The sequence below is a fragment of the Leopardus geoffroyi genome, chromosome D3, assembly GCF_018350155.1.
Source record: "Leopardus geoffroyi isolate Oge1 chromosome D3, O.geoffroyi_Oge1_pat1.0, whole genome shotgun sequence".
NCBI classification, from domain to species: Eukaryota; Metazoa; Chordata; class Mammalia; order Carnivora; family Felidae; genus Leopardus; species Leopardus geoffroyi.
Genome location: NC_059339.1, coordinates 23,675,861 through 23,701,562, shown reverse-complemented (window position 1 = coordinate 23,701,562; position 25,702 = coordinate 23,675,861). Strand labels below are relative to the sequence as shown.

General features: G+C 52.0%; 3 protein-coding genes across 15 annotated transcripts in view; 2 read left to right on the top strand and 1 right to left on the bottom strand.

The window, feature by feature from the left end:
* The window catches only part of EMID1 (EMI domain containing 1), a 49,625-nt gene extending 37,807 nt beyond the window's left edge, over positions 1–11,818 (top strand). For 2 of the 7 annotated variants that reach the window (XM_045458533.1, XM_045458531.1), the window contains 3 exons: positions 1,336–1,380; positions 6,328–6,412; positions 10,692–10,931. In XM_045458533.1, coding sequence (XP_045314489.1) covers positions 1,336–1,380; positions 6,328–6,412; positions 10,692–10,816 — 255 coding nt within the window. In that variant the 3' untranslated portion in view covers positions 10,817–10,931. Of the gene's footprint in view, positions 1–1,335; positions 1,381–6,327; positions 6,413–7,383; positions 7,475–10,691; positions 11,477–11,677 lie in introns of those variants that run through there. The other 5 variants (XM_045458532.1, XM_045458529.1, XR_006707738.1 and 2 more) reach the window with 4 other exon arrangements.
* A 753-nt stretch (positions 11,819–12,571) lies between these two features.
* Positions 12,572–18,519, bottom strand: RHBDD3 (rhomboid domain containing 3). Of its 3 annotated transcripts, XM_045458536.1 has the most exons (8): positions 18,334–18,519; positions 17,953–18,005; positions 17,253–17,400; positions 15,440–15,628; positions 14,429–14,812; positions 13,369–13,531; positions 12,993–13,280; positions 12,572–12,906 (listed from the first exon to the last, which is right to left on the bottom strand). In XM_045458536.1, exons 4-8 carry the CDS (start codon positions 15,585–15,587, stop codon positions 12,729–12,731), a joined length of 1,161 nt encoding a protein of 386 aa, XP_045314492.1. In that variant the 5' UTR covers positions 15,588–15,628; positions 17,253–17,400; positions 17,953–18,005; positions 18,334–18,519; the 3' UTR covers positions 12,572–12,728. The 3 variants fall into 3 exon arrangements, with proteins under 3 accessions (XP_045314492.1, XP_045314494.1, XP_045314491.1); XM_045458538.1 differs by lacking the exon at positions 17,953–18,005; XM_045458535.1 differs by lacking the exons at positions 17,953–18,005; positions 18,334–18,519 and adding an exon at positions 17,587–17,703.
* Positions 18,135–25,702, top strand: part of EWSR1 (EWS RNA binding protein 1) — a 27,455-nt gene continuing 19,887 nt past the window's right edge. For 3 of the 5 annotated variants that reach the window (XM_045458527.1, XM_045458526.1, XM_045458528.1), the window contains exons 1-4: positions 18,135–18,214; positions 22,638–22,674; positions 22,817–22,868; positions 24,608–24,731. In XM_045458527.1, coding sequence (XP_045314483.1) covers positions 18,202–18,214; positions 22,638–22,674; positions 22,817–22,868; positions 24,608–24,731 — 226 coding nt within the window. In that variant the 5' untranslated portion in view covers positions 18,135–18,201. Of the gene's footprint in view, positions 18,215–22,637; positions 22,675–22,816; positions 22,869–24,607; positions 24,732–25,123; positions 25,142–25,702 lie in introns of all 5 variants that reach the window. The other 2 variants (XM_045458525.1, XM_045458524.1) reach the window with 1 other exon arrangement.

Here is a 25,702-nt window from a genome sequence, read left to right as displayed (position 1 = left end):
CTCCATCCCATGAACCATGAGATCATGACCTGAGCCAAGATCAAGAGTCAGACGCTTACCCGACTGAGCCACCCAGGTGTCCCTGGATTTCCCTGATGACAAATATCACAAATATTTAAAATTTTTTTAATGCTTTTATTTATTTTTGAGAGAGAGAGAGAGACTGAGCACAAGCAAGGGAGGAGCAGAGAAAGAGGCAGACACAGAATCTGAAGCAGGCTCCGGGCTCTAAGCTGTCAGCACAGAGCCCGACGTGGGGCTCAAACTCGTGAACCACGAGATCATGACCTGAGCTGAGCCACCCAGGTGCCCCAATATCACAGATATTTTTTTTTTTAATTTTTTTTTCAACGTTTTTATTTATTTTTGGGACAGAGAGAGACAGAGCATGAACGGGGGAGGGGCAGAGAGAGAGGGAGACACAGAATCGGAAACAGGCTCCAGGCTCTGAGCCATCAGCCCAGAGCCTGATGCGGGACTCGACCTCACGGACCGCGAGATCGTGACCTGGCTGAAGTCGGACGCTTAACCGACTGTGCCACCCAGGCGCCCCCCAATATCACAGATATTTTAAACTTTGTGTCTAGTAAACCCAAAATCTGGGTTGGCTATGGATCTGTTTCTACTGACTTATTTTTCTCTTGATATTGGGTCACATTTTCCTGTTTCTTCACATATCTAGTAATTATTATTGCATACTGGACAATATAGATAACAGAGTAAAGAGAATCTGGGATCTATTATCTTCTTCTGAAGAGTGTTGATGTTTGGCCCAGCGTGTGGGTTGGACTCATCTTTTGACTTTAGGATGGGTAGTTCATGGACCATCTGAGCATTAGAGGGGGGTATTTATATAGATTTCACTCCCCTACTGTAGCTCCCTGCTTTCCAGTATTTCCTTTCAATTTCACTCTCCTGTGGCCATCTCAACTCCAGCCTGTGATTCTTCAGCCCAGTAAGATGATAAAGCTTTCTGCTTGAGCTATTTGCCAGGCTGAGGGGGCTGCAGTGTGCTCTCAGAGGAAACGCCACAAGTATTTATTTTTTACCCAGTGTAGTTCCCTTCTTTCAAAAGTCAAATAGCCTCCAGTTTCTGGCTGCTCTTTCCCATGTTCTATTGTCTTCAAGTCATTGTTTTTTGGGTTTTTTTTTTTTTTTTTTTTTTTGCATTTAATCTAGTGTTAGTCCCATACAAGCCACTCTCTGTCTCTCTCAGCCTTCTAGCTCCTTCCAGTCTCTCCTTCCCTCTTTCCCCCTCTCCTCCCCTCCTTCCTTTTCCCACTCTCCCTCCCTCCTTCCCTCTCTCATTGCTTCTACCTCTATCTCTCCTTGCAGGGAGAACCTGGCCCCAAAGGAGACCCTGGTGAGAAGAGCCACTGGGTAAGCTCCAGCCGAGCACTGACCTCCCACTGCCCTTCCTGCCCTGGGCTCTCAGGAGATCATTAGCAGTGGGGACACCTCATCCAAATCCCCACTGTAACCTGGTCTCCTAGGAAGGAGGCTTGACAGATCTCAGCTCTAGCCCCCTCCCAATCCTGTCCTTCCCAGCCGGACAGGGCCAGCCTTATCAGCAGACCCCATGCTCTCTGTCTCTGTCTTTGTCCCTGTCTCCGCCTTCCCTCTGTGGCCTTTCCAAGCCAGGGTGACCCTGCCTGTTCCGCCTGGGTGGTTTGGGCTGACCCAGTCCAGACTGCATCCTCTGCCTCATAGTCCCTTCCCAGCAAGGGCTTTGGCTTCTGCTCCTTTGTCTGCAGAAGAAAGGGAGGTGTGAAGACAATATCCACACAAAAGAATGGGACGGGGGCCTTGAGAAATCTGTGAAGCATAGGAAGGGAGGCATAGGAATGGTGAAGGCCCTATGGTAAAAGGGACAGGGGACCTAGATACCACCATATACATAGGAAATCCATGGAACACAGGAAGGGAGGCCTAGAAGCCATTATGTATACATGGTACATGGTAAATGAGGTCAGGGGACCTAGATTTCACTATTCTCAAAAGACCTGTAATTAACATGAGGTCCTAGACACCATCACATACATAGGAGACTCAGGGGGAGTGCAATGACAGGACTATCATGCATGGGAGAAACATGGAAAATGAGATGGGGTGATCTAAAAATCACTCTGCACAAAGGAAGCCCAGGAAGATTGAGAAGGAAGGCCTAGAAACTGTCACATACACAGGAGACATAGCATGTATGAGAAAGGAGACTTGGAAACCACAGGTGGGGTCCTAGAGACCTTTACAATCATTGGTGATGGTTGCAGTGAATGAATTCCCAGGCCTAGAAATTGACCCACCCAAGATACATGGGGAGAGGACCAAAAGCCCACAATGCAAGAACCTGGAAACCATTGTGACATAGACATTTGGAAAATGGACAGGGTGGAGGCAGACACCTCTACAGGAGAGAAAACTGGGAAGCTCTTTAGGAGACTGGTATCGTGCCTCCCTTTCCCCCAACCCTGTCTGGATGCAGTCTGGCTGGGGTGCCCTACTTTCCAGCAGGCACTAGTTAACGAAGACATGGGATGCACCCAGCGCCTGCCTTGCCCTCTCTGCTCCTGATTGTGGGGTCAGTGATGGATACAGCCGTGGGAGCCCCTCACCCCGCACGAGCCCTTCCCCATGTCTTCCCATGACTTCTGGGGCCCTGCTACCTCTCTGGCAAACCTCCCCCAGCCCTTGCTTGTCACTCCACTCCCTATACCCCCTTTCATCCCCCAGTGGCTCTAGAGTCTCTTAAGCATACTACCAATAGGTGCATGAGCCAGGCCGGGGGTCAGGTAGACCCATATAAGCCCAGCCCTCTGCCTCCCCTGGGCCTGTCACTGGCCACCTCCACTCTAGGAACATGTTTTCTACTCAGCCCAGGAGAAGTAGGAGAGGTGAAGTGAAGCTGAATTAGGTTATGCAGCTTTATCCATACATGGAGATTCTGGGAGGAGAATGGATGCCTGAACTATCCCAAACCAGGCCTTGAACTCAGGACCACCTGTAGAAGGGGCTGCCCAAAAGGTAGCAGGGCCCCTGCCCGTCCTCCTTCCTCCCTGACTCCCACCTGTACTTCTGCCCCTGCTTGCTGCCTGCCTGAGGGGGACCTGCTGGGCTGGGGTCAGCATGAGGCTTTGGGGACTTGGGGACCAGCTCTGTGGGGGGTAGGTGGGGATGAGGCCCAGTGTGGGGAAGGGCCCTGAGGGGCCACTCTCCACCTACCACCCCCAGGTAGACCTGAGCCAACAGTCCGATTGCGGCTCGGCAGTGACACCCAGTGGTCATGAGCATAAAGTGCAGGCACTGCCCCAGAGTAGGCTGAGCCATCCCATCTAGCCAAAGCTCATACCCCTAATTCAGACAAGAAAAACTGAGGCCTAACTCCACAGAGCAAATTGTTGGCAGAGCTGGAAATGAAACCCAGGATTTTCAGCTTCCAGGACCTGGGAAACCAGCCCTTCCTTGGTGGGTGCCAGGCCCCAGGCTGGGTTCTGTGGACATAGATGTGATTTGGGAAGGGGGGGAGGGGGGGATACAGACCAGTAACCAGCAGCAACAGGATAGAGGGAGCTCAGCTGTGATGGGGGAGGATTTAGCCTCCTGAAGGAGGAGATGGGAGCTGAGGCCCGAAAGGTGCATTAATCAAGCAAAGGGTAGAGGAGTGGGAATATCATGAACAAAGGCCTTGGGGCTGGAGTGAGCCTGGGGTAGCCAAGGAGCTGCAAATACTTTGCATAGTACAGTGTGACAGTCAAGGGGTGAGACGGAGGTCAAATAGCCTTGCAGGACTTAGGCCATGTTGAGGAATTTGAACTTCGTTCTGTGGACAGTGGGGAGTCACTGAAGTATTGAACAGCAGGAAAGAGACACAGTCAGATTTCTGTTTGCAAACCATACCTCTGACTGCCCTGCGGAGAATGGATGGGAGAAGCAGAAAGAGAGACGGCAGGCAGGAGTCTGTTGTGGCCATCCTGGCAAGAGACCCTGGGAGCTGGAACTGGAAGGAGGGCAGTGAGGATGGATGGATGGATGTCAATGGACTAACAGAGACTTGGTGCTGGTTTGGCTGTGAAGGGGAGCAAAAAGTTAAGGCAGCTTTCACAGAAAAGAACAAGAAGAAGAAGCCCCCCGCCCGGGGTTCTGCCCATGGAAAATGGGAGGTATCTGTCGTAAAGCTGAGTACGGGGTGTCTGGCAGACCCTGGACGCTCAGTCTGGGTTTGGAGGCGACTGGGCTGTTATCAGTACAAACAACAGGCCTCTCATCTTGGAAGGGATCCAAATAGCAGGAATGTTGCTTTAGTGTTTTCCTCCAATTTTCATTTAGAAGGTTTTCAAATGTTCAGGAAAATCCAGAATGAATATCCTGCCTTCCACTAGCCAGACCAACTATTAGTATTTTGCCACGTTTGCTCTTTCTCTCTTTACTTATATTTACAGACTTTAAAAAATCTATTTGAAAGTAAATTGCAAACCTCATCTGTATTTTCCCTAACACATCAGTGTGTATCTCAAAAGAGTGTGGACATTCTCCCAAAAAGCTCCAATACCACCATCACACCTAAGAAAGCTGAAATTGATTCAGTGAAATGATGCTCTAAAGTGATGTATCATTTAACCTACATACAAATTTTACCGGTTGTCCCCAAAATGCCTTTTTTTTTTAATCTAAGCTCATCAGGATTCATGCATTGTATTTGGTTGTTACAACTCTAGTGTCTTTTCATCTAGAACGGTCCCTGTCCTTTTCTTCTTTCTCTTGACTTTGTCTTTTTGTGAGTGTCCCACCATCTATCTAGATTTGCCTGATTGTTTCCTTGCGATGAGATGCAGTTAAATGCTCTTGGCAGGAGCATTGGTGGGGGCTGCAGTACCCTTTATTACATCTTATCAGGAGGTTCGTGAGGTCAGCTTGTCCCACTGTCCATGCTGGGAGTGGCTTAACATAATTTTTGAAGGTCATCCATTTTTAGATCCTGCTCTTGTAATACTTGAAAGGGATTACTTTGGTGTGCGGCCCACGGTGACTCTGACCGTTAGGCTGCAATGTCCAGTCAGTGGCCTGAGAGTATCCAAATCCTTGTGATGTGGACAGGACAGCTGGGTTATAACAGACAGCCCCAGCAAGGCCACAGCAGGCTCACAGACACGTTGGGAGGTCTCTCGGTTGTTAGATGTTGGATTTCAATCGTGGCAATATGCATATGCTACCCCATCCCTTCACTTAATCTGAACCAAGTGAAGGACACTGAGAGAGACTCCCAGATATGTGAGGGCTGGAATAGTTCTATTTGCTGTCCTGGGGTGCTCCTTTGGAATTAAGATATCGACATTCCGGAAATAGCTTTAGTCTGGATTAGGAAAGAGGAAGGAGTGAGGGAGTGTGGAGTTTCAGCCAGATCGTGGACCTCATGCTGGGGAAGGAAAGGACAGACAGACAAACTGGAAGTGAACGTGAGGGCTGGCCTGAGCCCTGGGTAGCAGCCGACAATATCTTGGGGTGGGGAGGCCTGGGGCAGGGGCTTTGGGGGCCCGCTGCCACATCCCTGGGCCTGGGGGCTACAGACCTAGGGATGCTACCTCGAAGGGAGGGTGGGGCTGGGGGCCTGATTCCAGGACATGCAGAATGCAGACTTGGAACAGTCAGAGCCTGGGGAGGGATTGAGCCCAAAGTGAGAAGGGCTGAGGAGTGGACACCTGGGCCTGAGCCTTAGCTTCTCCAACACGTTAAGCACAAGTTCCCAAAAGTGATGCCACTCAAACATTTTCTAATTTTACTTGCCTATATTCATTTTGATGTTACTGGAAAGAAGATCAGTGGGAGCCTGAGTGGAATTGATGGAATTCATTAGAGTGAGGTTAATGTATGTTAATGTAGGCAAAAAGTGAGTCAGTTTAAAGAATATTAAGTAAACAAGAGTGCAGGTGGCCCAGGGATGTGGCAGGAATCATGCAGGTGTCAGGCAACAGAGATTTGGGGGTGCCCCATGACAATCTCCAGGGCAGGCCCCAAGGCAGGTTCTGGGACGGCAGTGCGGCCCCTGTGGCCTGGCACTGCCCTGCCCCCAGTGCAGCAGATGTGCAGGGGTGTGGGCAGAGAGCAGCCAGCTGGGACCCATCAGGACTTACTGAGGGGGCCGCTTCCACCTGTCTTGCCCCTCCCTGCCCCATCCTCTCCCGGCCTTATCCTGGCTGTCCGCGGACCCTGGGTTGTGGCAGGTGGTGCGGGGCCGCAGGTGCATGTCCAGGGTGGGGCATGGGCCACCAACGAGCTTTGCAGGACCTCCTCCCTTGCCCCCTTCACGGCTGCATCTGTCTCTTTCCTCCGCAGGGGGAGGGGTTGCACCAACTACGCGAGGCTTTGAAGATTTTAGCTGAGAGGGTTTTAATCTTGGAAACAATGATTGGGCTCTATGGTGAGTAGAGACAGACAGACGGACAGACAGCCCAGCCCCCACCCACCAGCCTTCCCCAGGCCCTCCAGGGGTGGAGCTGCCTGGACCCAGTCATGAGGCTGGAGAAGGTGCCTGCCCCAGGCAGGTGAGGACGTGAGAGAACAAGGCCACCCATCCCTCAATGGCTGGTTCCTCCTCCACAGGTGAAAGGGAGCCCTAGAAACCTGGGCCCCCACCTCTGTGGTCAGACTGGGCCTCCGGGCATTGTGAGTAATGCGGTTTCCAGGCCTGCAGGGGAAGCAGAGATGACAGATTTTGAGTTTCGAAGAAATTAGGGGCAGTGGAGCCAAACTCCAGACCACAAAGGGATTGTGGGTAACAGAGCCAGATGGCAGAAGAGCAGGGGATCACGGGTAATAAAGTCAGAGCCCAGGCCCACAGGAGGGTTATGGGTAAGAAATCCAGACTCCAACCAGGCTTCATTCAGCTCTAGAGAAGTCATGGGTAAGAGAGCCAGTCCCCAAGCCCACAGGACAATAGGTCATGGAACTAGACTCCAGAAGTGCGGGGACTGCGGGTGACGAAGCCAGGCTCAGTCCCTGGGGTACTCCAGGTAATATACCACCCACCAGTTCTGATCTCCCCTCCCCCAGGAGCCCCCAGAGGTTCTCACAGGGCAGGCCTTCCTGGCCCAAAGTATCTCCCTTACAGTTCCTCCTCTGGTCCTCCTAATGTGTCCTGCAGGTCCCTTTGGGGGCTGGAGGGAGCCAGACCGTCACCCCAGGCTCTCACCCACCAATTTCTCCACCCATCTGGTCACTTGAGGAGCCAGGCAAGCCCTGTCCCCAGTTAGAAGGGGAGACCGAGGTCTCGATAGAGACTCACACCCAGGCTCCTGCTTCGAAGCTGGCCCCTACACCCCACCCTCAGCTCCCCGGCCCAGCCCTTGGAGGCCCGACTTGCACCGTCTGCTTTTCTTGATCTCCCATCAGGCTCCTAGCTTACAGAGCTTCCTGCAGCAGCAGGCTCAGCTGGAGCTCCTGGCCAGACGAGTCACCCTGCTGGAAGCCATCATCTGGCCAGGTAACGGCAGGGCGGGCAGGTAGGGGCAGTCCCTTCCAGGAAGGGCCTAGGGACATAGAAGTTACCTCCCACTGCTGGATCCAGGCCAGCAGACACTCCTCCTTTAGTCCTTCCAGCCAGCCAGCAGATGGTGCCTGACACCCTGCTGGCACAGGGTCCCAGATTAGACAGACAGAGTCCTGCTCTCATGGAGTACAGGGTGCAAGGACACGGGGGTTGCCCTGGTACGGGCTGCTAGACCCAGGGCAAGGAATACCACAGTGGAGTGAGTACTGTGACAGCACAGAAGTGCCCCTGACCCAGGCTGGGGAGTGGGGAAGGGCATCTCAGGGAGGGCTTCCTGGAGGAAGTGTCATCTAAGTGGAGACCTGAAGGGCAAGGATTGGGGCAAGTAAATGGGCACAGGAACAGCATGAGCAAAAGCCAAGAGGCCGGTTCTGTGAGGTTGCCAAAGAGCAATAGGTGAAGCTAGAGAATCTGGCAGGGCCCAGTTTGAGAAGACTCTTGAAGGGAGGTAGAAGGCAAGGAAGGAGTTTAGACACCAAGTGGGCAGCACCCCTCCCTGCGCCTGGCTTGTCATGGTGGGGCTAAGGAGGGCCCTCACCATGAAACGGAGCTTGTGGGTGGCCCTCAAGAGAGGCAGGGATTGGCCACCCTCGGGGCTGAGCTCTGGTCTTCACCTAACCACTAAGAGGCCCCCATAAGCCATCCTTCTCCCACCTCCAGCCACCCCATATCACAGCCTGGTCCTAGTACATCAGTGCACACGGGCCTCAGAATCATGTCCAAGTTCGCATCTGTTTTATAGATGAGGAAACAGAGGCCCCAAGCAGGAAGGAGGGCTAAGGATACAGCCAAGCCTCCTTCATTCAGCAAAACTGTAGGGCACATCTACTGAGTGCCAGGTCTGGGCGGACACTCTGCGCCCATCAAGTGATGGGGGATCCTCAGTGTCTACAGAGATGAGGGCCAAGGGGTACAGGGGCACGAAAGGATGTGAGTGGCAGTCACTTCTGGCTATGGGTTGGAGAAGCCTTCCTGGAATGGGGACACTTGCACTGAGTAATGGAAAATCCCTACGAGAAGGTAGAAAGGGCAGCCTTGACAGAGTCCTGCATGGACAAAGACCTGGAGGCTGCAAGGGGCGTGTGGTCTGCTTCCCAAGCTCCTCTCACCTTGCCACATGGCTTCTCTAACTTTTAGAAACATCAGTGACCATCTCCCAGACCTCCTCCCCTCTCACAGATTTGGGACCAAGGACCAAATCCCAGGCTCTCAGCACCTTTTTCAGGTGTCTCTGCACCTCCTCTCTCAGGAGGATAGGGACAGGAACCAGAAGGGACACACTAGCCTTGGAGCCATACCCACACTTTAGTCTACTGTATCCAGCAGCCCAGGGAGGGAGTTCTGGTCACCTTAGAAAGCCCACGCCCACTCTCTGTGGCCACAAGCCTGGGGGAGTGACCCCATAAGCAAGCTTGGGTGATGGGCCTGAAGAGGGGGTGAGGGAGGAGGGGAGCATTGAAGAAGGAACTTTCCCCTCATCCATTGTACACAGCAGGTGCTAACTAAAGACCCAGATAGGGCTCATGTTTAGGCTATAATCAATAATAATGAGATAGTAACAGCTGTCACACATCCAGCCCCCCAGGCTGGGGGATTTATATCCAGTCCCTAATACAAGCTTGCCAAATGGGCAATGCCACGCCCATTTCACAGATGAAGAAACAGAGGTTCAGAGAGCTCACATGATTTCTGCAGGGTCATAGCGATAGTCGTGGTAAGGCCAGGGGTCCACCGTAGGTCTGTCCTTTAAAGCTCTGGCTCTTTTCGCTCCATCAACAAAAGTTCACTGACACCTCTGTTCTGCCAGGCATTGAGTGGGGCCAGGGGAAACCAAGGACCCTGAACTTGATTGTGTCAAAATAGCATCTCATGAGCAACTCAAACACTAACCAGGCCTGCAGGAGACCTGGGTCAAAAACACTTTTAGTGACCATAATAATCCAACATTTATTATGAAAACCACTCCTGGGTACCTTAAACACTTACCACAAGGGTGGGACACAGTATTATCCCCATGTTCCAGATGAGGCTCAGAGGTTCTTTACTTGGTTTAGGACTTGGCCCTAGCTGATATTACAGGCTGGGCTCTGTGCTACTCTCCTCCTATGCTCCCTGATTTAGGGCATCAAATCTCCCTTGACTGTGAGCACACACAAATTGGTCTGTCCCAGAGGCCCCAAATTTCGGCCCAGAGGTGCATGGGAGGCTGGGACACACAGAGTCAGGGTGCTAGACAGTTATTATTATGAAGGTATAGCCCATTCCCCTGGCAGTGGCCCAATGGGACGCTGGTGCTCACCAGAGTCCAAGTGTCCATCCCTTTGAACAGGACTTTGGAGGTTCAGCCAAGTCCCCCATCCTAGGGCTCTGCTCCGTGGATGTTCCTCTTCCCCTGGGAAAATAGCCCAACCTGACCTACCTGACCTGTTTAACTTAGAGAGGGACTAAAGTTAGTGGCAAAAGTCTTCCTGGAGGAGATAGGCCTTCCTCTGGGTTTTGAAGGATGAGTTTTCCAGGTGGCAAAAATGCCAATTATTGTTTCACTCTTGGGGGATACCTTATTTCCAGGTTGGGGCATATTTCACCATAGTCAAATCAGAACTGATTTCAATATTATTGAAGCTGGTCAGGACCTCAGTGTATCTGGAACTATCCCCCCTGGTTTTAGAGATGAGACAACTGAGCCTCTGACAGAGGTTAGACTTGCCCAAAGCTGCACAGTAGGTCAGTGGCAGAGCCTGGCCTTCCTAAACTCTTCCCCATCACAGGTGGCCTGAGTCTGTTCCCTGACCTTAGTTTACCCAGCTACAAAATGAGGATGATTCACCTATATTCCAAAGTGTGGAAAAGAACTATACTTGTATGGATCATTCATTCACTACGTGCTAAACGTTTCAGAAATATGGCAGGTTCATTTATCCCCCCTTGACAGAGAAAATCAGAGACCCTTGAGTGCTCTCATTGGGCTGGGAGCTGCTAACTCCAGGGGGTAAGGGGAGACACTAATCAGCTTGCAAACTACCCTTTCTCACAGCTCTGCCTCCCAGATGCCAGGGCAGAGTGCCCAGCACCCCAGCCCCCAGAGGGCCGAAGGGAAATGGGCACCTCATACAGACCTCACTAACCCTGACTCTCTCCTTCCCTCCGGCAGAACCAGAGGGGTCGGGGGCAGGCCCTGCCGGCACAGGCACCCCCAGCCTCCTGCGGGGCAAGAGGGGAGGACACGCGGCCAACTACCGGATCGTGGCCCCCAGGAGCCGCAACGAGAGAGGCTGAGAGCAGGGGCGGCCCTAGGGGCAGACCTGGCCTGGCTTCCCTTCCTAGCCTGGACTTGGCCAACTGCCTCCAGGGACCGCCCATGCATATTTATTAATGTCCTCAGGGTCCCTTCTGCCACCTAGGCCTTTGGGATAGGCAAGTCTTGGTCCTGACACCCCGTGCAAGTCTGCCTACTATGAAGCTGAGAAGGGACTGTGGCCTGAGAGGGAGGGGCAGCCCAGGCAAGAGGTGAGACCTTGCTCAGGGCCTTGGGCCTCCATTGCCCTCTGTGAAATAGGATGGTGCAAGCCTGCAGGGAAGGGGTGGCAGGTTGGAGGCTTCGGTTTTCTCACGGGCTGCCCGGGCATCCAGGCCTGTGGGCACTGATGGGTGGCTGGAGCTAGGGTTCTTCTGGGCCCTTAGCACACACGGGCTGGTGGGGAAAGGCAGGCTTGCCTCTCCCTCCTCCCCAGCCAAACCTCGGGGAGCCCACCGCAGCCCTCCTCTCCTTGATTTCTGGTGCTGGGTCCCCACCCTGAGCTCAACAGGCAGGACATTGCATAGGTCCTGCCTCCTGAGCCCCCAGCCCCTCCCATGTCCCAGGTGGGGGCGGAGGCATGGAGAGGGAGGGGCACCCTGGAGGAAGAGGTCTCCAGCCAATAAAGGCACCCAACCTGATGTCCCACTGGCCTGGTCTCGATGTGTGCTTAGATGGGGTGCAGCTGGGCAGGGCCAGGAGCCTCTTCTCTCTTCTTGGTGGCCTTCCCTGCCCACATGCAAAGCAGGACTGTGAGGGCAGTCAAGGTGCTGCTGGGCAGGGGGGTGCACAGGGGTAGGTGAGCAGAGCAGAGGCTCACACCATCCCCATCCCCTGGCCAGGTGTTCGGCAATGGCTGCAGCTTCTGAGACGCCCAAGGAGCAAGAAACTGCCAGACCTTGGGGCAGCTTCCAGATTGGGTGACCTGCAGCATCCCCCCCAAAGACTGTTTCCTCACCCATAAAAGGACGGCATGACCTTCAGGCTGTCCAGTCTGTTTCTGGCCCCTTGCCTGTGGCCAACGGCAGGGCCGGTCTCTACAGCCCCTTTACTCTGGCCCCAGCGTGGGGTACAGCCCCCTCAGGCGACTAGTCTGTAGGCTGCTCCAGGACACACAGTTCCCTGCATCACCCCTCAAAGTCCAGCTTCCCAGGCGCCCCTGGCCTTACCTCTCCCCACAGCCCATCAGCCTCACACCCAGGCCCCACCCTCCACCCTCTGGCTCAGTCTGCCCCTCCCCTTCCTGGGAAGGGGTCAAGGACTGAGGAGGGCCAAAAGGGAGGAGCTGCCTCTTCCAAGCTGAGGAAGCTTCTCCCTCATGGCACCCCCACATTGCTTCCTGTGCAGGGAGCCCAGCAGGGCACAGCCACCAGCTCCAGAGCCTCAGGAGACTGAACTGGCCCCTGTCCAGCAGGGACACTGTCAGGGTGCGGGCAGCGAAGGGATGATATTCCTGGGGAATTGGGGAAGGTTTCCTGAAGGAAGGTCTCCTGTAGGCTGAGACCCAAGGCTGGGTAGAAATCAGCTGGGAAACAAGATTGCTCCTCAGCAGAGGGTCTTCTATGCCCCGAGGTGGAGGGCGTAGCTTCCCCAGGAAGAGGCTGCAGTTCAGCCTTGGTCTCTGCACATCAAGGAGCTGTTTGCCTGAAATCAGTCAGTCCCTCCCCGCTCATTCATTCATCCCCCTTGCTGCCAACACAGAAGAGTCAGACACAACTGCTGCTCCCGAGGAGGTCTAGGTTGAAAAGTGCACTGTTTTTATTCTGAACGGTACCAGGGTGGGGTGCCAGAGGGGCCTCTCCTGCACCACACTGTGACTCTCAGCAGACAGGGCTGGGGCTCCGACTCCCCAACCACAGGCCAAGCCCCTCGTCACCCAAGGGCCTGCATGTGCTAGGGGGGCCCAGGGCCCTCAGGGTGGGCGGGTCCACCCCTCCCCTGAGTCACTAAGGCCTCAGTGCCCACCTCCCCCTCAACCAGCAGGGACACGGCACCCTCCACTCGGCCCGTGGCTGCCAGTGCCACCACTGCCTGCTCTGTGGGGAAGCCCATGCGCTCCAGCTGCTGCAACCTGTGGGATGGGGGGACAGGGAGGGAATGTCAGGGTCACCTCCAGCCCCTGCACCAGGGGACCCCACCCCCACCCAACCGCCTTACCGCAGAGAGGAGACAGAGGACTTAGGCAGCGGTAGCGGGCTCTCAGGACACTGGGCTGGCCCCTCAAGGAGTGAGGCCTGGATCCCCTCCTGCAGCATCTGCTCATCCAGGGCTGCCCACAGCGGGGTCCCTGGGGGGAAGATGGGCCCGGTCCAGGCCAGGCCCACCTCAGAGGAGCCCTCCCAGGTCAGCTGCACAGGCCCTAGGCCTGGCGGGAGGTGGGCTGAGCCTTCGCTGCGGGACCAGAGGCTAGGGGAGGCTGTGTAAAGAGGTCCGGGGGCGGGAGGCCTGGAGAAGCAGAAGCAGAAGAGGGCCTGACTGCCAGCACTGCCGCGGATTACACCAGCAGGGCCGCCGTCTTTGGCATCACTCTCACCTGACTCCGGCAGGATGGGTGACCGGCAGCTCGGCCAGGCTGCCTGGGGTAGGAAGGAGTCTGACCGGCCAGCACTCTGCCAGGACCCTGCACAAGATGCCCTCCTGCAGTGCTTGCAGCCGCCGCTCAGAGAGCTCCAGCCACCGGAAGGCCCCGGCTGCATCTGTCTGCCCGGGGCAGGGCGGCCGGTCAAGGAAAACCAAAACCAGCAGGGGTGAGCCCACACTGCATGCCAGGCCCTGGGCCAAGTGGTGACAGGCATTCCCTCACATCTATCTCCTCACTATGGCCCAGCAAGGGGTGTGTTGTCATCCTAGTCAGCAGCTCTAGGAAAAGGAACCTGCCCGAAGCTACTCAGCCAGTAAGAGGGGGAGGCAGGTGTATCTCCCCACAAAAGCTCTATCCCCTCGTCTCCGGCATCCCCTGCCTGCTCTGTTCCCAGAGCTCTCCGGTCTGACTCAAGGCCCACCCTTGTGCCCAGTGACACCCCCCTCATTGCCCTCAGCCAGGGCAACGTACTCCCCACTGCAGGATACAGCCAGGCCTGGGCAACTGGTGTCCCCAGTCCTAAAAAGCCACAGCGGGTAAGCCTGTGCCCACTGTTCTCTCCAAAGGCACGGTTTCCCCAACAGGCACGGAGCATCTTTGGAGCAAAAGCCTTTGTTCAACGCACCTGCACCGCCAGCCACACGTGTTCCACCTTTCAGTGCTGAGCCCCGGGGCTCACTCTCACCCTGGCCTTGCACTTCCTGCACCCTCTGCCTGGCCTGCTCTTTTTCACTTGCCCTGAACCCTTCATCCTGCACATCTCAGCTCAGATGCCGCCTCCGTAGGGGAGGGCTCCCCTTTATATTATAGTTGGTGCCTCTACCTGGCCATTAGCCCTCAGCCTCACCCCCGCCCAGTCTGGCCAGAAGACTCACAGATGCTCCCGGAATGTGTTTGCACAGCTGACCTGCAAGGACCTAACCTCCTTGTGCCGCTTCCCTCCCAGGCAGTCTGGGGGCCCAGCCACAGAACCCACATGTCCACGTGGGCCCTGGACCCAGGCAAAGGATACAGGCGAGGCCAGCAAGGAGGCCGCACAATAGCTGCAGGAAGGGTGGCTCGGAGCTGAGCACTGGTGTCAAGGCAAGCAGCAGCCACGGCAGCAGCCACGGTGGCAGTACCCCCTGGGGCTGTCTAGGGTGGTAACCCTGCCCCGCCAGCATGGCCAGGTGGACAGGCATGTAGCCACAGCCACCAGCTGCGCTGGGTACCCCGAGGCCTGCCAGCAGCACACCCATTAGCCCAGCAGCCAGGGCGAGCAGGGCAGAGGCATGCAGGAACCGCAGCGTGCCCAGATGGCACTCCTGCCACCAGCCCAGTGTGGGCAGGAGCAGCAGGCTCAGGAGGAGGCCAGGTAGGGCCGTGTGGCCCAGGACGTGGGTCAGCAGACGGTGTGCTGGGAGAGAAAAGGATCTTATGTGCCAGGTTAGTGGCCCTAACCCCCAAGGCTGTCCCAGAGTGGTAGTTACCCTCTACAGAATACCCACTAAGCCAGCCTCCTCTCCCCAGGAGCCAAAGTCTGCCCACTGCCAGCACTGTAATTACTCGTGAAAGGGACCAAGGGCTTCTAAATGCTGCGGCTGCTCCCCTACTGTGTTAACCGAACATGCTGGAGACACCACTCAGTCTTCTCAAGAGCAACCCAACTATGGATGAGTCACTTAACGTCTGATGGGAAACACTCAGCTGGGGTCACTCCTCAAACTCCCAGGACCTCCTGAACATTCCTGTACTAAGCTGAAAGCCTTAGTTCTTATTTTAAGAGAAAACCACCAAAAACGGAAGCCATCTGAAAAGAATACCTACTCACAGGCTCCCACAGCTCTGCTGGCCCCTCTGCCTAGGTGCTCCGCCCTCCCTTCTTGGCTGTGGATGAGTTGGGCATGCTCCTGTCCAAGGCCACTGGGGGCACTGGGTCCTCTCTCTGCTTGACCAGTGTATGATGCATGCCGCTCCTATGAACTGGTCTTAGGCCCTACCTAAGTCTCCTGCCTCTTCCAAGGTCCATGGGGCTGGCTCTCACCCTGCCAAGGGTCCAGCAGCAGCTCTGGGGCCAGGGCAAGGCTGGGGCCAGCCCCCACCAGCCACAGGCAGCTCAGCAGCAGCATCAGGACAGAGGAGGCAAGAGGCAGCGCCGGGGACAGTGGGCCAGGGGGACCTCTGGCATGCATAGCACGGCTGAAGGCGTCAAGAGTGGTCTTGGGGCTGTGTGCTAGGAATAAAGGAAAACAATAACAATAGTTATTACTGCAATTTTTACCCAACTTCCTTTCAACTACCCTCCCAATGGCTCCATTTTACAGAAGTAGAAACTGAAGCTGGAGAGGCAGGTCCAGCAACTCAACCATAGAGGAGCTCGGACCCTAACCATGTGCTTAGCCATCCTGCCATCCCCTCTGCCTGTGTGAGGATGGTGAGGAGCCAGACCAAAAGGGCTGTGAGTTGATCTGGGGCTCTGGACTCCCAAAAAAAGGGGTGCAGCACCCCAGGACAAACTAAGGGTCATCTCCAGCTTTCCTCTGCCTCCCTCTTCCCTCGGGTTGCAGACCAGCCACCTTTCTCCCTTCTCCCCTCCACTGTGCCCAGCCTTAGAGCTCTAGAGGGGCTCAGCTGCCCTTGACACGGGGTGAGGCCAACCAATCGGCAGGCAGATTCGGAAGGGGCTAAGGCAGAAGGGCTGGAGGAGGGGCAAGAGTCCCACACCCTAAGTGCAGAGAGACAGAGACATTCCCTTTCTTCAGCTATGAGTACAGCCCTTCTGGCCCTAGCCCTCCTTCCAGTGTCCCCTCCACTCCTTCCTGCTGTGCATCCCTGGACAAGTTTTCCATCCTCTGAGCCTCTCCTTCCTCATCTGTAAAATGGGGATTAAGAAAATCCTTTCCTCATACAGTGAGAAAAAGAAATGGACTAAGGCAGGGCCCAGCCCACAGCTCCTGCTCAATAAACTGTAGCCATCCCAGCTAATTGTGGGAGGAGGCAGAGATAACTAGCCACCAGTGAGGTGGCGGGCGGGAGGGGGAGTGGCTCCTCAACATGGAAGCAGCTGCTCCAGCCTGGCTGGTTCAGTCTAGCCCTCAAAAAAGCCAACTCCCAGCCCACAAGGCACAGGCCTTGCTGAAACCTTCTCACCCCCAGCCAGGCCTGTGTCAAGACTCCCAGTGAGCTGATCTCATGAGGCAGAAAGCAAAAGCCCAGAGACAAGAAGACTGCTTCATCTGCTCCTTTCCCAAGAGCAACCTCAGCATCAAAACCCACCTGCCAGTTTCCTGCAGGAAGAATGTAGAAAGTTCCTCTGCCTGCAATGTCCCTCCCTTCAGCTCTCCAATAGGCAAACTCCTATACACCCCTTGAACCCCAGTTCAAATGTCCCTGTCTCTTGCCCTGGCCCGCCATGTCATGGGTCATAGATCTTATCCTATCTAGTGAGTACAGCTTGGCCTGTCTTTTTTCCTGAGCAGATGGTCTGGACAGGGGGCAGGTGGGAGTGCCCTCCTCTTACTCATCCCCAAGTTTCCCATATGTGTTCACTGAAAGAGAGACACTGGCTTGCTTCCAGGTCCGGCTGAAAGATTTGGGTGAGCCCTGCGCTTCCTTGGGCCTGAGCACGTTGAGGAGACTAGACTGAGCCCAGAAAGGCAGACAGGTGCCAGCCTTGCCCAGAGCCAAGACAACCACTGCAAGCCTCCCTCCTTCTGCACCTTCACAACCATTGTACCCAGGGCACCTTACAAGGGTGAAAGACTTGCACACGGACAAACAGAACTGGGACTGGAACCCTCTGGGCCTCAGTCTCTTCATCGATAAAATGGGGCTGTGCACCATCAGACCCTGCCTACCTTACTAGGAAGACTGGAGGACGCAATGAGAAGACAAGAACCGGGAAGATTCTTCCGAGCGATAAAGTGGGGGTCCCAGAGCGTGGGTCGGACTCAGCTTTGTGACTTAGGAAAAGCACACAAATTCCTTGGGCCTCAGTTTCCCCTTCTGTAAAAACAAGGGTATTGGATGGGGGGGTACTAAAAGGGCACTCTCAACGTTGACCGTTACTGAGGGGGGGGGGGGCTCTTAGGATCTGGCGCGCTACGTTCGGGGGGGGGGGGCGTCCCATCTAGCCCACCCGCCTCGGCCCCCTCCCCCCTCCGGCCCAGGCCACGTGTCCGGGGTACTCACTGCAGAGCGCGTTCCACCCCCCCTCCCCCGCCCCCGGAATGCCAGGTGGGGCCCCGGCTGGGAGTCGGGACTCTAGCTTCCCGGAGAGGTCTGAGAGCCCCGAGCCCATTCTGCTTGCCCTCGGGCGCGTGACCCCGGCCGGGCTGGCTCGCCGCCTCTTCCCCCGCCCTCCCGTCCCCCGCCGTCCGCCGATTAGTCAGCAGTTGTTCTAGGCCCGGGTCCCTTCCCCCAGCCCTCCCGCCGGCCTCCGTGTCCCTCCAAGGCAGACTCTTCAGAGACGGTCCCTAGAGCCAGCGGACGTAACCATTCCGAACAGCTTAGCTTTGCACGGAGAATCACTCCGGGTTGATACCAAGACCCGCTCACCCTCCGCTTCGGACCCTTCGGCGCTAGTTTGGCCCGCATGTCACTCCCAGCGCCTTTGAGAGAACATTAGGACAAGAGCTGCAGGCAAGAAGGACGAGAAGGCTGTGGTTCATCCCTCCTTCCCTCACCCCTGCGGCCTGGCCCGATGGTAGCGCCCGAGGTTGCGGGTTTCGCGCCTGCGCAGTGCGGCGCCTAGAGGGAAAGCGAGAGGGAGACGGACGTTGAGAGAACGAGAAGGAAGGAGAGAAAATGGCGTCCACGGGTGAGTGTGGTGAAACCACGGTCGCGCCGGCGACGGTCGGGACACCCAAATGTGAGGCCGCTTGTCTCAGGGGGTGGCCGAGACTACTAAATAGAGTTGCGGAGAAGGGTATGAGGTACCTTCCGGGGCCCGACGAGCTCGAGGGCCCGAGTTCTCCTCCCCTCCCCCCACCGGGAAGGCCGGTTCTGGAATCTTCCGGCGCCCCCGGCGCGCGGGGTGCATGCGGCGGCGGGGGCGCGCGGGGCCTGCCGTGGTCTCCATTGTATGGCGGCCGTCGGGTCCCGCGCTCCGGGCTGCTCGCCACGTGGGCGGGGCCTTAGGCCTCCGGGCCCCCGCGTGGGGATGGGGGTAGGGCTCGGCGAGGCCTCGAGTCCGGCGCCCTTAAACCGGAGCGCGGGCGGGGGGGAGGGCTCGACGGCTGCTCAAGAAGTCGCAGCACTGCCGCTAATGTGATTCCTCACCCCACCCCCATTTTTAGGGAGGCGGCCCAAGCTTGAGGGCGACTCTGCTTCGCCGAGGAGCCCGGGGGGGATAGCAAATAAACAAAAAAGGCATCGCGGGTTTGTGAGCCGAGGGGTGCCGACCTATGAGCGGGCGCCCCGTCATGGCCTGGTCGGCAGGGGCGTCCGGTGTGGCCGAGCTGCCCTCTCGGCGGGTTCTAGCCCCAAACAGAACTTCTGCCCGACTGGGCTTTGGGCGGAATGTGCTTCCCCCTCCAGAGCACACCCCCCCCCCCCGCTTCGTTCTTACTATTATTAATCCCACTATCTTTTCTCCTCAAAAAGCAATTCAGTGGCTTCCCGGGGCCATTTTTCAGCAAATGCTGAGGGAGATCCGTTGTATAATAAGACCAGCCTGGATCGCGAGGCCAGAAATCCCTACCGAAAGGAAATTCTGGCCTCTGACCTAGGAGAAACAAAAGGCCCAAGTCGGCATTTGAATTATTCTTAAGCAGTTGCCTCGCACGTTTATTCGACTAGGTTAAGCTGGCGGGCTTGTTTATCTCTTGGACTGATACGAGAGAGGGAAGGGAGACGCTGGCTGGACTTTGAAAGAAAGCCCGGGGTGGGGGTGGGGAGCTCGAATGTGAAAATCTAGGGTGGTCTTTGATGCGTGAGTTGTTTAACCTTGTAGCCTAAACATCACCGGCAGCTTGCAGCCTGTTTGTGCACTAACCTGCGGTTTTTGGTAGGGCGGGGCATTTTTGCCTCTGGGGGGTATTCTTAAGCCATCTAACACCAGGCCTTAGAAGCAGTGGTAGAAGTCGAGGGAAGACCGGAAAAGCTCTGGTTCCTTCCGAGATTTAATTTGAAAGGGGTCCAGAATCCAGCAACTTAAGGACAATTTTAAGTCTTCCCCTGCTGTGTGATCAGTAAACAGGCAGGTAAATGCTGGCTATGGGTTCAGAGTGCCCATAGATGAGAGGACTCTGAAATACCACAGCCCAAGGCACATCCTGGTGGAAAGTGGTTTCTGCAGAGCCCGTTCCACCTTCCTCTTCCTTGGCGGTGTTTGAATTTTGTGAGGGGAGAGTGCTATTCTCCCTTCCCTCTTTAAGCATGGGGAGTCAAAATGTGTATGGTCAAATTTTTGCGAGGCTGGACATGCCAGTTTCTTGGTCTACTTTGCTGAAAATGTTTTTTGGAAACCTCCATGTACTGTATTAGAATTACAATTGCGTTTTATGTTAGACACACAGTATTAGGCCAGCTGGAGGATCTTAAATCATGGACTTTGGTTTCCTTACGTTCAAAATGAAGGAGTGAGGCTAGATATTTTCAGTGCTTTTTGAGCCCTGAACTTCTTGACCTTATAGAATATTTGGTTCCCACAAATTACTCCATATTGACTTTAACTCATTATGTAGTCTGAAGCTCTAAATCTCTACTGTTTGCATAGTGAGTACCCTAAAGTATCTGAAAGTCACTACTTTGGGTAATGTAAGATGTGGGTTTTTTCCCCTCATGTATGTTATAGGTAGAAAAGTGAAGTCGATGTCCACTTTAACAAAGAATTACAGTGCAAACTCCCAAGTAACCACCATTCAGACCAAGAAATAGAACATTGCCAGCACTCCAGAGGCCCCCTTCTCCTCAACTTGTCCTGTATTTTTAGTGGAGTCTTCAGCTGCGCATGTGAGGGTTAAAAACAAAGTATAACTGACTGCTAAAAAAAAATCTGACCATTGTGTAACTAACATTTTTGAGTCCATAAAATGTGTGCTGTAGGTAAATAAAATAAGTTCTCAGGAAACAAATTTGCTACCTCCCTTAGCCCACCCGTGTGGGACTAAATGGGCTGGTTTCACGCTGATCTGAGATCATTCGTTGTTCCATATCAGCTTTGACAGTTTTCTGTTTTTACATAATAACTGTTCTTGTGTAAAAGTCCTCTTGCAAAGTTGAGCTTATATGTCAGCAATTTAGAATAATTTCTCATACAAGACACCTCAACAAAACGTAGACTGAAATATTTTATTTTTGATGCTTCGTTTGTTTTTTAATTTTTTTTTTTTTTTTTTTCAACTTTTATTTATTTTTGGGACAGAGAGAGACAGAGCATGAACGGGGGAGGGGCAGAGAGAGAGGGAGACACAGAATCGGAAACAGGCTCCAGGCTCTGAGCCATCAGCCCAGAGCCCAACGCGGGGCTGGAACTCACGGACCGCGAGATCGTGACCTGGCTGAAGTCGGACGCTTAACCGACTGCGCCACCCAGGCGCCCCTATGCTTCGTTTGTTTTGTGAATACCACATGGAAGAAGTGATTTGCATTTATTTTTTATGCACTACATAGGAAGCATGACTTGTGCTTTTGAAAATGCCTTAAGATTGTCTTGAACAAATCAATTTGTTCATTATACAAAGCCTTTGGACGTTTGATTTGATCATGTTGATTATTTGGGATTCTGTGTTAAGGCTGTACAGAGGAAGGAAAGTAGTTACAGGTAGAGAGGTAGAAAGGTGACCCTACTTGAAGAGAGATTCAGCAAAATGCTTTGGGGTCAGGTGGACTGTGAGGCAGGCTTTGGATGGAGTGGGGGTAGTAGAAACTCATCCGTGAAGAACTGAGATAGATGTCCACTGTTGCTTTCAAATGAGGGGCTACTTTCTGATTGGGAAATAAAGGACCCTTTTGTTTAGCACTAATGGCAGTACTGTCTTCTGGCATAGAAGAAGATAAGTATTTCTTGTAGAAAGTAAAGCATTGGGCAGAATTTTCAAAAATAATTAACTTTAAAAATATATGTCAAGTTCAGTAGTGCTGTGAAAACTTCTTAATCATTTTATTTTCTATTTTCACTACTTGTAGACACCTCAGTGAACCAGAGTTCCTTTCTGTGCATGTTGTAAATTTCATATGAAAAGGAAAATTATGGGAAGGATTATGTAGAAAGAGAAAAGAAGAAAAGTTGTGGGTTCGTTTGTTTTCTTTAGAATTGAAATCATTTTGAGGGGCGCCTGGGTGGCGCAGTCGGTTAAGCGTCCGACTTCAGCCGGGTCACGATCTCGCGGTCCGTGAGTTCGAGCCCCGCGTCGGGCTCTGGGCTGATGGCTCAGAGCCTGGAGCCTGTTTCCGATTCTGTGTCTCCCTCTCTCTCTGCCCCTCCCCCGTTCATGCTCTGCCTCTCTCTGTCCCAAAAATAAATAAACGTTGAAAAAAAAAAATTTAAAAAAAAAAAAAAAAAAATCATTTTGAGTTTTTAAAAGATATTACCTAAAACCAAATTACTCCCGTGCTTTCTTCTCTGCCACATTTCAGATTCTGAAACTTGTAACTGCTGGGATTTGTGTCGTGTCTAGCTTCTGACTTAACTGTACACACGTAACCCTGATATACTTAGGAAGGCCTTTAAAACACTGGATTGAGATGGCTCTCCTTTTTGCCATTCCATGTCACAGTCCTGTTAGGGAATTTTGGTTGGTCTAACTTGCTAAAGTGAGGGAGTGATAGAAAAACTAGTTTTTGAGGAGGTGTAGTGACTGATGTAACCAGTCTGATGGTAAACATTGTGATATTGTGGCATGCTTCATTTTTATATGAAGGTAAAACTTCTGATCCTGTTGGTTCATCTTGGGGTTTTTTTGTTAGTCTTAGGCTGATGATCCATGTATTTGAAATGACAGCCTGCAGTTAAGGGGAGTTTGTGGTCATGGGAACCTTCAAAGTAGCTCTGCCAAATCAGCTGATCTTGACCTCATTAGCTGGCACTATATTCAAACTTTGAATTTAACTGGCTTAGACTTATTTTTTGGTTTGATGTTGAGAGGCAAGAGGTACTACTTATTGGAACCTGTATTGGCCTGTACTTCCTCTCAACAATTTAAAGAATTTATCTCGGCCACCTGAATTCCTTCACCCCTTTTTTTCTTTTTCCTTGCCTCTGCTGACTTGACACTATTTTCTCTCCTTGTTTCCTCTAGATTACAGTACCTACAGCCAAGCTGCAGCCCAGCAGGGGTAAGTCAGTCTTTTATAACCGGACTTTGGGTGTGATTGATTATACTGTTTTTAGAGTACCAAGTCTCCTGGAGTTATAGAGAATTTTGTGATGGAATCTGAATGTTCTGTATTCAGTTCTTGAATTTAATTTTTCTTACAGCTACAGTGCTTACACCGCCCAGCCCACTCAAGGATATGCACAGACCACCCAGGTAATCTTTAAGATAATTGTATGTGATTGCATCCCCAAGCAAAATGTTTCTGTCAGCCATTAAAACAATAACAGATACAGATATTTTTAAAAAATTCAGTAATAGGAAAGTATAATGTGCTTGTAATCATAAAAATACCCAGGTGTTTTAAACTTTCACAGTGGGAGTGAAATGACACCATTCTCAAACTGGGAATTGCTAGCTCCCCATACCTTTCTGGTATCATTTCTCAAGTTAAGTGCCTTGTTTTGTGCTAGGTCTGTCTACATACTATATTCTGTTTAAATTTATTTAATTTTATTATACAGCAATTCTGTCAATAAAAAAAATTGCAGTGCATAGATATGTCATTTGCCAGTGTTCACACAGTAAATGGCAGGATCAGCTCTGCTAAGTATGGCTGCTTAGCTACAGAGCCTCTGAGCCCTTTCCAGTACAGGAGCTTGTGTTTAAAAGCCTAGGCCAGGGTACCTGGATGGCTCAGTTGGTCATTTAAGTGCCTGACTTTGCCTCAGGTCATGATCTCATGGTTTGTGAGTTTGAGCCCCAACTCAAGCTCTGCACTGACAGCTTGGAGCCCGCTTTAGATTCTGTGTCTCCCTTTCTCTCTACCTGCCCCCCTTCCCCCCCACCACTTGTATTCTCTTTCTCTAGAAATAAATAAAAATTTAAAAAAAAAACCCAAGTGGGGGCACCTAGGGGGCTCACTCGGTTAAGCGTCTGACTTCAGCTCACGTCATGATCTCACGGTTTGTTGGTTTGAGCCCCACATTGGGTTCTGTGCTGACAGCTCAAAGCCTGGAGTCTGCTTCAGATTCTGTGTTTCCCTGTCTCTGCCCCTCCCCCACTTGAGCTCGCTCTCTCTCTCTCTCTCTCAAAAATATTTAAAAAAATTTTTTTAATGATAAATAAAAACTCAAGTGAGTATAAAGTTAAAAAAAAAGAAAAAGCCTAGGCCAACAGGTGTTAGAAACTATCATCCTAGAATTCTTAAGATCACTTCAAATTCTGAAATGATCCATACATTAAATGGGTGCTAATAATTCTTCCATGGAAACATCCTAGGACAGACAGATTGTGAAGTGTCTGGCAGATCTTACATAATTGGTCATTCAAATCTCAAATGTAATCTTGCTAATAACCTGGAAGAATACCTCATTCCTTGCCAGGTTTTAAGTATTAACTAAAGTCCAGGTTCAAAAGACTGCCCTTGATATGTTAACCTTAAGGAGACACTTGGTGTTCTGGTTTGGTTTTTGTTTTTTTGTTTTTGAAGTGATGTAATAGTTTTTAAATCTGTATGTCAGGCTGAAAATCTGGTTATCAAATCAACAGATTTTAATCCCATTTTCCTTTTCTTTCCTTTGGCTCATTTTGCCTTCCTAACATTTGTTTCCAGCTGCTAAAACTGCTACACTAAGTGTTGGCAATTATGCACCTGTTCCCTTATTGCCCATCCCTTGAGAGTCTCTTGTTAATCTCTTGTATGTTAACTGAGATTTTGCCTAATTATCTCAGGAACTTTTTTGCAGTTTACGAAAATATGAGTGAATTAGATAAGGGAAAACAAGCATTTGTGATAATGTAATCACTTGTCTGTTTTTTCCAGTCTTTTTACTAGAAAGCAATATTTTTGGCTTTGGTCTCCCAATTTGGAAACTCAGAAATAAGTCGATCTATTTTATTGCTAAAATACAAGGTTTACATATGAACTTCCTGCATGCGTTTTCTTTGAGCAGGCATATGGGCAGCAAAGTTATGGAACCTATGGACAGCCCACTGATGTCAGCTATACCCAGGCTCAGACCACTGCGACCTATGGGCAGACTGCCTATGCAACTTCTTATGGACAACCTCCTGCTGGTAAGGCCTGCCTTGGAGAGACTTTTGGGTCATAGCCACTGGGAGTTTGCTAAGAATCTTGTTATTTATGCTGTATATTCTGGTCATACTTTGGCATCTGGGGATCCTTTATTTTTAGGAGGAGCACTTTTTTTGGTCTCTTTTTTCTTTCCTTAGTTCTCCTAAAGGATGTGTAATAGAATGTGGGTGGGATAATTTTCTATTAACTATTTCATACAGTGTATTGAATAATTTCATAACAAAATGGAGAATATATAAAAGATTGTGCTAATGGTAATACTGGGTAAGAATGAGCCTTCTTAAAGTGAGCTGCTTAAAATCAAACTGATTTTCACATCTGTTTGCTTCATCTGATAGTGTACCCTCTACTTTTTGTTTTGTGCTTTCCACAGTAGAAGGGACCAGTACAGGTTTGACTATCCTGCTCATTCTTGCATGGGAAATGCTTTCCATCTTGTCTAACCCTGTAATGTTGACCCTTTAGGTGTTTCCATCTGTTTAACCCTCAAACTTTCTAACATCACACACAACAAGGTGCTAATGGGAAATTGCTTCAGGTGCCATTCACAGATCCATGTCCTTTTCTTTTTGTGATTTTGGGAAAGGTTATGCTTTATTTTACATTATTTTCTGTCAGGCCCTAATAATAGTTCACTTTCCCAAAGGTATTTCAGATAACTATTCCCCAGCTGACTTCCTCCTATTCCCTGAAGAATAGATTGCATGAGTAGATTTATTTAGAGGAACAGACTGCCACCCTGCATGTAATGTTTGTCTCTTGGTTGGTTTCCAGTCCAAACACATTTTATTTTCTGTTTTAAATGTTAATTATTTTAATTCATAGTATGTCGTACCAGCATTCCAAGGAGCTAAAAAAAATAAACTACTCTGAGAATTAGAACAAAGTATACCCTAATACTAGGATTGAGTGGAATATGTGAAAAATTTATAAGAATTTTTATGTTTAGTGC

Coding starts and splice junctions, on each gene's coding strand:
- RHBDD3 (XM_045458536.1), bottom strand. CDS start 15,587: ATGCATGCCAGAGGTCCCCCTGGCCCACTGTCCCCGGCGCTGCCTCTT. Junction 14,813..15,439: donor GCTGCTGGACCCTTGGCAGG/GTGAGAGCCAGC, acceptor TTTCTCTCCCAG/CACACCGTCTGCTGACCCAC. Junction 12,907..12,992: donor TCCTCTGTCTCCTCTCTGCG/GTAAGGCGGTTG, acceptor CCCATCCCACAG/GTTGCAGCAGCTGGAGCGCA.